General features: G+C 38.5%; 2 protein-coding genes across 3 annotated transcripts; one reads left to right on the forward strand and one right to left on the reverse strand.

Annotated features, from left to right (window-relative positions):
- The first annotated feature begins 459 nt into the window (after window positions 1-459).
- LOC110772775 (Acetamidase/Formamidase family protein) lies at window positions 460-5339 on the forward strand. 2 transcript variants are annotated; one of them, XM_021977240.2, is made up of 7 exons: window positions 460-898; window positions 2822-3059; window positions 3212-3402; window positions 3603-3838; window positions 4043-4286; window positions 4377-4484; window positions 5015-5339. In XM_021977240.2, exons 1-7 carry the CDS (start codon window positions 680-682, stop codon window positions 5135-5137), a joined length of 1359 nt encoding a protein of 452 aa, XP_021832932.2. In that variant the 5' UTR covers window positions 460-679; the 3' UTR covers window positions 5138-5339. The 2 variants fall into 2 exon arrangements, with proteins under 2 accessions (XP_021832932.2, XP_021832933.2); XM_021977241.2 differs by lacking the exon at window positions 460-898 and adding an exon at window positions 1800-2572.
- Window positions 5340-5906: 567 nt separating this feature from the next.
- Window positions 5907-9161, reverse strand: LOC110772777 (uncharacterized). Its single transcript, XM_021977243.2, has 7 exons — window positions 8900-9161; window positions 8636-8776; window positions 7607-7705; window positions 7223-7299; window positions 6980-7088; window positions 6549-6877; window positions 5907-6211 (listed from the first exon to the last, which is right to left on the reverse strand). Exons 1-7 carry the CDS (start codon window positions 8967-8969, stop codon window positions 6119-6121), a joined length of 918 nt encoding a protein of 305 aa, XP_021832935.2. The 5' UTR covers window positions 8970-9161; the 3' UTR covers window positions 5907-6118.
- Window positions 9162-10292: the final 1131 nt, after the last annotated feature.

Here is a 10292-nt window from a genome sequence, read left to right on the forward strand (position 1 = left end):
CAAAATCCTGAAGATTCCAATTTGTGGGGTCCCTCTAAGAAGGCAAGTTGGGTTAGCTTAAAGCCAATTTCCCATCTCAGAACCATGATGATGGATAATTAGCACCTTAATCGAGAAATGTTTCCCCCTTCAAGCCAATTTGTGATAGTCAATTGGCCCGTAAACCAATCGGATTGGCATCTGCTGCAGTAGAGTTTCAAACTTTTAGGTGTTAATATCAAGGTGTACGATGTTGGAATGAAATCAAAGACCACTAAAAATTAACCACATAGATCAAGATAAAGTTTCCCAGTACAGGGATTATTCTTTAATCAGTGGCCAAAACTTTTGACAGTGTACCAGAGAAGAAAGTTCTTATTCTCAGGCAATGGCACCAGTTAGAACTCTGGTGTTACATCTCTCATGGCTATTCATATAACATGAGCACAAAAGAAACTTGACAAAATTTCAATCAGCTCAATGTGGTCCACCCACTTGAACGAAAAGAAAAGTATGACTAAGTGGTGTGTACCTATCAGGGCTGTCAAACTCCATCTCAAGATGAAAGCTGCATTTTGACGACTTCAGCCACAACAAGGAATCTTTGCATCTTTTTACCTTACCTTTCCCAATTAATTGCCTTCATCAAAATCAAAACAGCACCACAGAAAAATCAAAACAGCAAAACTTGGACATAGTTATGGCATCTTATGGACCAAGACTGGTTGTGCCTATAGATGTGAAGAAGAAACCATGGGAACAGAAGCTTCCACTTCACAACCGATGGCACCCGGACATACCACCGGTGGCAGAAGTTACAGTCGGAGATGTTTTTCGAGTTGAAATGGTGGATTTTAGTGGAGGTGGTATTACCAAAGAATACACAGCAGAGGACATCAAACATGCCAATCCCTCCATTGTAAGTTCCCCTTTATATTTGTGTGTTTTGCATCTTTTCCACTTCTGTTGCATAAAGTTTGGAAGAGCATAGAAGAAATCATATCAATGGTTGGTGTGAGCAGAGTATCATCCAGTTCTACTTTTGACCAAACATAAACAATTATTTCAAGTCCAACACAATCAGTTTTTCCATGACGGATTCTATAGGAGTTACGAATCATTTCTTCATTGTTCAAGACTCAAGATTTTCTTTCAATTGCATGTTTTACCTTTCGTTTGAGTTTCAACAAAAATTCCATTGAGGGACACACTTAAGTAGCAACTCTACATGTTTCCAGGTAATATCTATGAGAACAGGAAAATGAACAAAGCAAAAGGATTTTATTCTGCATATACACACCCAAACAACTCTGATTCCTATTGAAACGTCTACAAACTTGTGAGGCTTTTTAGGTCCAATGGTCCCTCAACTTACACTCGAGTTGCATTCTCATCCCTCAATTTGCAAAATGGTTGTGGTGGTCCCACTCCACTTCCGTTAGCACCATTAGTCCTACGTTAGACCTTCTGTCAAATTTGAGGCCAAAATAGTATTTTTCATGTTCTTTCTCATGGACAAAACTGTATTTTCATCCGCATCAGTCATCTTCTCCCTCCCTTCCTCTGTTAATTTTATGTTGAATCTCTAAGATACACATGGAAGAACAGCAGCCACCAAAATCCAACCCCCCAATACCCACCCCTCCTACCACCTCCTCCGTCTCTCTCCAACCTCCCCTTGTATTGGATTCGTAATAGGTATATGGGTGAGAAGTCGTGGAGGAATTGAATGGTCTTATGGGAGTGGGGTCGTGTGGGAATTTGAAGGATTGGGGCTGCTGCGGGAGGTCGTTTTAGGGGGGTGGTTGGTGGTGGAGTTGAGGCTGAGTGAGGTAAGGGAAGGAAGAATGAAGGAGGTCGTGCGGGTTGTGATTGTTGCGGACTTGTTTAGGTACAAAATGGTGGTGTGGGTGGTGGAGCTGGTGAGAGTAATGGTGTGGGGCTTGAAATGACCATTTGGACTCAAATTTAACAGAAAATTTAACGTAGGACTAATGTTGCTAACGGAAGTGGAGTTGAGGGACCACCACAACCATTTTGCGAATTGAGGGACGAAAATGAAACTCGAGTGTAAGTTGAGGGACCATGAATCTAAAAAACCAACTTGTAATGGTATGATTTGTCAGCCAAATTAAAATAAGCAAAAATGTTGTGTTGTATTGTATTTGTCCTATATTGGAAAAAGCTGGATGGGGGACCCTTGGAAATACATGTCAGTCCCATTTGTCATCCAGCAATTGTATTGATGTCAACGTCCAACGTCCAACGTCCTTCCTCTTCCTCTTCCTCTTCCTCCAATGGATGCTGTTGTTTTGGCCTAACAAGCATATAAAACACACATCCTTATCCTCCTTGTTTTTCCAGTATTTCATCTATGGCTCCTAAGACTCCAAGACTAGTTGTGCCAATAGACTTGAACAACAAACCATGGCAGCAAAAACTACCTCTTCACAACCGTTGGCACCCTGACGTACCCCCAGTGGCTGAGGTTAAAACTGGTGAGGTCTTTAGAGTAGAGATGGTTGACTGGACTGGAGGTTCTATTAAAGATGATGACTCTGCACTAGATATAAAATCTATAGACCTCTCAACTGTAAGTATGATTTTATCTTATTTAACAAAAACTAAAACACTTTTAGTTCAAGTTTATGAATATACAAACAACAGTAAAGTAAGTTTTTAAACCAATAGAAACTCCTATAACAGGTCAAACATGTTATATGCTAAACCCTACTATCCTGATCTGAAGACACTACCAATATAACGTATCAGTAGTATGAACAACTAGAACATCTGGAATGGTGATTTAATGTTAAAGACAATAAGTTTTAAACTGCTCCAGGTTCATTATCTTAGTGGGCCAATTAGAGTTCTGGACAAGGATGGCACTCCAGCAAAGCCTGGTGATCTTCTGGCAGTTGAGATATGCAACCTGGGTCCTCTCCCAGGAGATGAATGGGGTTTCACAGCAACATTTGACAGAGAAAATGGAGGGGGTTTTCTCACTGACCATTTTCCTTGTGCAACCAAAGCTATTTGGTACTTTGAAGGGATATATGCGTACTCACCTCAAATACCAGGTGAATTATCAACCATTTCCTTTTCTTGTGACAGTAATGTTAAGAAAAGATTCATAAAGGTACTCCCCTCCAAGCTTTTAACTAAGCCTATAAAATAAGCACAAAGTAGGGCTATAATTTTTGCTACTGACATAATTTTATATGCATGGCAGGAGTGAGATTCCCAGGCTTAACCCACCCCGGAATAGTTGGAACAGCACCATCGATGGAACTCTTGAATATATGGAATGAAAGGGAGAGAGAACTTGAAGAAAATGGACTCAACTCTATGAAACTATGTGAGGTTTTGCATCAACGACCATTGGCTAACCTACCATCAACAAAAGGTTGCGTCCTCGGAGGGGTATGCTAAATTGAAAACTTGTTAGGGAAACAAAATAATGATGAAAAACCTTGCAACAGGACTAAATTTCCATAATAGCTTTGCTGCATACAAAAAGAACTGTAAAATTCTGCAGCCTACTGCACAGAGATACAATAGTCATGATGTTCAACTTCTATCCCTGAAATCTAATTATACTAACATGTCGTGGTCATACATAGATCAAAGAGGGCACTCCTGAATGGGAAAAGATCGCCTTGGAGGCTGCAAGAACAATTCCAGGAAGAGAAAATGGTGGCAATTGTGACATTAAAAATCTTAGTCGCGGTTCAAAGATATACCTTCCAGTATTCATTGAAGGAGCAAATCTTAGCACTGGTGACATGCACTTTTCCCAGGGCGACGGTGAAATTTCATTCTGTGGAGCAATTGAGATGAGTGGTTTCCTGGAGCTCAAGTAAAAATTTCACACCTCATCTCTTAACATTTCTGTAACCAAACTAGAGGCTTTGTTGAGCAAAGACTGGAGCTGGTTAAAACTAAACTTTCTACTTATGCCGCGCCGGTGTACACTCGTGCGCACACACACACGTGCACACACACACACATATAAATATATATAATATAATTAACAGTTTATCCTATATAATCCCGTTATTAGGTGTGAAATTATAAGGGATGGAATGAAAGAATACCTTACACCAATGGGGCCCACTCCTCTTCATGTGAACCCAATCTTTGAGATAGGCCCTGTCGAGCCAAGATTTTCAGAATGGTTGGTGTTTGAAGGCATCAGTGTTGATGAGAGTGGGAAGCAGCATTACCTAGATGCAACTGTTGCTTACAAGCGTGCAGTACTGAATGCTATTGACTACCTCTCGAAATTTGGATACTCCAAAGAGCAGGTTTTTGATCTCTCTCCATACCACATACAATAACATGCCGTGCATGCTATTGTAGTCTTCATTACTGATCTAGGACCTGTCATGTATCAGAGCTACCTTCTGTTGTCATGCTGCCCATGTGAGGGAAGAATTTCTGGAATAGTGGACTCTCCCAATGCCATGGCAACCTTAGCAATCCCAACAGCTATCTTTGACCAGGTATCTATTTCTGGCCAACCCACTAACAATAATATATTACCTTTATAGTACTTTACCATCTACAAATGATTCCAGTTATACTAGGTTGCTTTTTAAACTGCCTAGTCAGATTACTGAAATTTGAATAGCTACATATCTATATGCTTAATGCCATAGATTACATTCTATTCATAGATACAAATGTAAATAAGAGTCTTCTCTCCTAATTTGTTTCACAATAATTACATGATTCAAGAAGCAAAAATGAGCTCTTACAGGCACAACAAAAGTATCACAATTCACAACGTATAAGAACTCAATTATACAGTAAACTTCCATTTTACTTGTAACTTAGATGATCCCTCAAGGTATAAGCTATTGATAGACCTTTGAAATTGATCAAAAACTTTTTCATGCATAAGGAGAGTCAATATTCTTTCCTGTTACAAAACTCACAAGAAATTACTCTAGTGAACAGTAATGATTGTCATAAAGCCTGCTGATATGTTCAAATCATTTTCTCTACAAATGACAAACGTACATATGCACAGGATATACGTCCAAGAGCAAACAAGGTGCCAGTTGGGCCTCGGATAGTGAGGAAACCAGATGTCCTGAAATGTACTTATGATGGAAATTTGGCAACTACAAGGAACCCTAGCTCAGCAACATAACTATTGTCAAGAGTGCTCAGTAAATAAAAGCAGACACTTCGCCTGTATCTTCCATGCCTACCAAGTCATGCATGTACTGGGATATACAGAAAGTAGAACTGAATTGTCAAAGTAAACCATCCAAATTCTATATAAGCAACACAAACACATTGCACACAGGGGAAAAGATCTTGAATAAATCATGCAGAAAAATTCAACACTATTTAGCCTATCACTTCATGAATAAACCATGCTCTTAGCCATTTTGTCATCACTCCGATGTCAACCAAGCTGCTAATTCTAAGTTCTAATCAGCTGAGTCCACTTACACATTGACTTATATTGGCAATAATTTTTGCAAGCCTGCATCTTATGGTTGATTTTCACTATTCATCTTCTAAAGAGCCTATATATAACAAGTTTATGAATGCTTCTGTGTGTATTGAAACCTTATTGCATTTCATATATATTGCATCTCATATCTAAAATTGGCTACCTTAACAAACTTGAAGGTTGTCAACACAGAACTAACATTCTAAGGATAGATCAGATCCATGATATAATTTTATATGGATGGTAGGCTTTACAGAATATAAACCAAGCTGAGGACCAAACACCTGCAGGAGTTGTGTTCGCACTCACATGATGTGAGATTCAGTGGATTTATAACACAATATAAACAAAAAGCATGCATCAAATTGAACTAGTCAACACCTGCTGCCACATTCATCAAATTTTATATGTTCACTAAAATCAGAATAAAAAGTGACACATAAGGTAAATCACTTAGTTACTATAACATTATAAATTGATATTCATTAGTTCAACAGTAAAATTAGTTGGAATGTGCAAAAAGCCACAACACTTCTAAACGAAAACAGGATGTCAGAAATTGTATATCAAGCTCATCCAAAGACTTTAACTTGAAACTTCAAATCCAAAATCTTTCCTTTATCCGAGTAACAAATATATAGCAAAGGGGTACGATAGAATATGGTGCACTTAATAATATATAGAGAGTGTCCTATGGTGTTGCAGAGTAGGACACTGAATGCCAAAAGACCAAAGCCAAAGGTCTAACTCAATACTCAGCACCTGAAAAAGAAACCCCACAAGTAGAACAATCATATTAGGAAAAAGGGACTGAGTAGTGATGGTAGAGAAAAGGAAAATGAAAATCTACAGATTCAAGAAGATACATGTTTAACCTAGTTTCAAATGCAGAGGAACAAATTGGCCTAAACACAATTCACTTTGGTGGGAACAAAACTGATGCAGGACACTTACAGATAAAATAAATAATCTGAAGGTTTTATTACATAAATGTAGCCATGAGAAGAATCTAAATTTCATAAATAAAACATAACACACTAGGACCACAACAGAAAATAAGCTAATTGGAACTGCTCCAGGCAATAGTCTTTAATCGTACCTGCTTCCCTGATTTCATGCTGATCAACTCCTTCATTTTCTCCACAGCATATATGGAGCAAGCCCGTAGTTCAACTTCCTCCTCACTCCCTGCATCTATTTGACTATTAGCCTCAATCGTGCTGGCAAGGGTTGCACTATATTTCAGTACACCAAGCTGCCGAAGCACAGCTGGAACAATATAATCCGCCATAATAGTAATTGAGCCAATGTCATAAAATTCTCCATATCCTTGGCCACCAAATGCACCCCATAAATCTGCTGCAAATATCTGCGCTCTTTTATACAAGAATACTTGGTGGCCTTTGTATACTGAGTGGTCTCGGAAACCTAGAAAGTTTAACTAATGACAGTCAATATGCTTGTTTCCTGGGGAATAACCCCTACAAACCGTGCAGCCATAAAAAAATTATTTTCAACCCTAAAATATACCAGGAAAGTGACGAGTAACAAGAGCTACAAGCTTAACAGCTGATTTTCCACAGGACTCCACAAGATTGGATGCCTTGCCATCAAAGCTTCTCTCCAGCTCAAACCCAACCTAGGCCACAAAAGTTAACATTTTGGATATTAGGTTAGGTCAAATCATTAGTTTCAGAACCAGACTAATCAAGAAATCAAACAACAAAAGACTTGAAGAATAAAAACTTCTATAAATGTAAAGGTAAATTTCACCTCATGCAACAAACGAACTCTCTCATCCTCCAGAGGTAGTGGCCTAGGCCATTTCAACAGCTCCCGTAGTTCAGGACCTTATAACAGAAACGATTTCAATCAAATTACTATTCAGCAGAAGAGCGTTACAAAGTCAAAATGTAGGATTTAAAAGTGCCAAAACATGTTTAGAAGAGCCCAATCCTCGTCCATAAATTTGAATTTTTACAGAGTCAAGAGTCTACCTATTATTTGATATCTCTGTCTTATTATTATTAATCGTTTTTCTTCTACCAGGGACCCCAAAGTAAACTTGATATATATCCCAATTTGTGTGCACCTCACATTGGATGTGAAATAACATCTGTATGGACATAAGAGATATGTGTTCAAGAAAATAAGTACCAGTGTACTTCTGAAGACGATCCACATCAAACACAGATTTGTCATTTTGTAGAGCTGCCTTTAGACCTGCAGCCAAATTGTCGTAATTTAAGTCCTTATCTGTCAAGAAAAAGTAAATAAAGAAAGAGTCAGCACAGAAATTTAATAGATCAAACTACAAATATTTGTACAAAGATATGAATAAAATGAATCTATAACTCGCCCAAACTTTCATACTACCTCTTGATGTTTGGAAACATTTTCCCTCTATTATAGTTTTTTTTGCAGCCTTGAGGATCCATCTTCTTCATTTTTACATTCTTAATTCTAGTGCTTAAAGTAAACCGAAATTTTTGTTTGCTTACAAGCATGGGTACTTTCAGTTCAATATGATAAACACAAGTCATGTGTAAGCTATTTAAGCCAATGAACAATCAGCTGCTTGTTTTCAATGCATTTAGTATTTGCTGAAAGGGATATAAAGTTATTCGATATATGATCTTTTTCTTCAACTGCATACACTGTCAGCAATTAAAATATGGTTCCATAAGTAACTATATGAAACTGCACAACAAAGAACTCACACGGGGATGGATACACACATTGAAGTATTACTTTAACATGAAAAGACTTCAAATCTTTATAAACGGGCAGCACGGGAAATTAAAATACTCTTTTGTACAATGAAACAAAAGCACAGACAACTTAAGTTCTTAGTTGTAACACAATGGCCAACGGCTTGGCTCAGTCATAAAACAAAATTTGGAAAGGTGGAAAAGCATAAATACCTCTACAATTTATGCTTTGATATGACTACCTCTACATTTTGTTCAGAATTGAATCCACTATTGTAGGCCATTATACTTGACTTAATCATAATTTCTTAAACCAACAAGCAACAAAGTAAAAGTAGTAAACTTGACAAGGAATTAGACTAGCATGTTCAAAAAATGAAAAAAAAGAAGCAAAGAAACCCATAGTTTAATTCAGTCTCATTGGCATCCATAATTAGAATAGAATGATATATGAGACGTGGTTGGTACCACCTACCAGGCCAAAAGCAAAAATTCAAAGCATCCAACACAAACAGGTACTGAACGGTGAGAGGCCCATTGTCAAAATAGTGAATTCCTTCGAAATCCCAATTCACCTTCGGGATTGTGTCTATAGTCTCCGCCACTTTCTCAATCCCTTCACCCCCAAAAAAATTATATTAAAAAAACGGTAAATTAAATGAGAAAGTGCACCAAAGCTAAGAAGCATAAAATGGGACATGCATTAGCTCAGCTGAACAGAGACAGAGTGTGGAGAGACCTGAGGAGTCGACGACGACATGAGAAGAATGGCTTGCGACCCAAGCCGAGCTAGCCCTGACATCGTCCATGGCCGCAACTCAGTGAGTCAATAAGTCTGCTAGTGCCTGTCTGAGTTGAAACCCTAGGAATTTGGATTGCTTTATATATGCGCCGCCAGAGAGAGAGAGAGAGAGAGAGAGAGGGGGGGGGGTGGCTGTGGTGTGGGACTTGTGCTGGTTTTTCCTTGTTCGAAGTTTCCCGCTTTCGTTGGGGGGGCGCCTTTTCGTGCTCCTCAACAGGATAATAACAAATTAATTATAATAAATATATAAATAATAATAATGCCTTTTTTGTATTGGTGGATTTAGTAATTTTTTTTTTTTTTTCCCATTTTAGTTCTCTCTGACCCTGGTTCTGAAATTCCATTCTGGGCCACAGACTTTTCCACGTATAGCCAGAGACCAACTCACGTGTGAAACACCCTACAGGCTATAGGTAGGCAGCGAGACTTTGTGCACGTTTTTCATCTCTCTTTGGGTTGGTTTGGTTCAAAAAATTTATTAAATAAATAAATTCAGCGTGTTGTGCCTTTTCTGGTCAAATTCATGAATAACAGAACTGACCACTCTCTATCGACTGACCCAGGATCGGGACTTGGAATGGAGAGAGTATTGTATCGTCCAATTGTGGGGGGCCTGGTTGTCTTTGTATTGTGGTCCAATTAAGGGCCCCATTTGTTATGGTCCAAGTATGGTCTGGTCGGATTTAGGTCGAACGAGGAATAAATTTGGTCTCATGGGGATGGGTTCGCTTAAATACGGGGTTATTACTTATTATGAAGGCTTATTTACTGTAGTACCCCCTGAAATTTCGGTCAAATCTCACTTTACCCCTTCAAAGTTAAAATGACTCACATAACCTCTTTGACCGTGATTGTGTGTTCCACTTTACCCCCCATCATTAACGTCATCCAAAAAACCGTCAAAAATGCTGACGTGGTTATTTGGTGAGCATAGTTAGCATCTTATGTGGCAAAGTGGACCCCACATGCTTCTAAAATTGAAATTAATAAAAATTCTTTACTTTTAAGTGGAGCCCATGTGTCCAATGACATTGTGCCACGTAGATTTGAATAAATAAATAAAAATTAAAAATCTACAACTTCCACCCTTCCCCTCCATCTCTCTTTGTTCTCACTCCGTCCCTCTGGTCTCTTTCTCATTTAAGAAGGTCTTCGAGTCCAAACCGATTGAAGAGCAAATGGATAGGCGGGTTGAACCCACATACCATATGTCACTATTCCTTCGTCTCTCCCAACCACTAAAACCCTTTCGTTTTCTCATAATATTTCATCTAAAGCTTCAATCTTTTGTGGGTAAATGAAAGGTTGGACCAAAAGATTAGAATGAAGC

This window comes from Prunus avium, chromosome 6, assembly GCF_965620075.1.
Source record: "Prunus avium chromosome 6, drPruAviu1.hap1.1, whole genome shotgun sequence".
Lineage (NCBI taxonomy): Eukaryota > Viridiplantae > Streptophyta > Magnoliopsida > Rosales > Rosaceae > Prunus > Prunus avium.

Excerpts from the sequence above, each read along its gene's own strand:
- LOC110772775 (XM_021977240.2), top strand. The coding sequence starts at position 680 with ATGGCATCTTATGGACCAAGACTGGTTGTGCCTATAGATGTGAAGAAG. Across the intron at positions 4,287-4,376 it reads TTGGATACTCCAAAGAGCAG|AGCTACCTTCTGTTGTCATG; the intron begins GTTTTTGATCTC and ends GTCATGTATCAG. Across the intron at positions 4,485-5,014 it reads CAACAGCTATCTTTGACCAG|GATATACGTCCAAGAGCAAA; the intron begins GTATCTATTTCT and ends ACATATGCACAG.
- LOC110772777 (XM_021977243.2), bottom strand. The coding sequence starts at position 8,969 with ATGGACGATGTCAGGGCTAGCTCGGCTTGGGTCGCAAGCCATTCTTCT. Across the intron at positions 8,777-8,899 it reads TGTCGTCGTCGACTCCTCAG|GGATTGAGAAAGTGGCGGAG; the intron begins GTCTCTCCACAC and ends TTGGGGGTGAAG. Across the intron at positions 6,212-6,548 it reads GCATGAAATCAGGGAAGCAG|GTGCTGAGTATTGAGTTAGA; the intron begins GTACGATTAAAG and ends TTTCTTTTTCAG.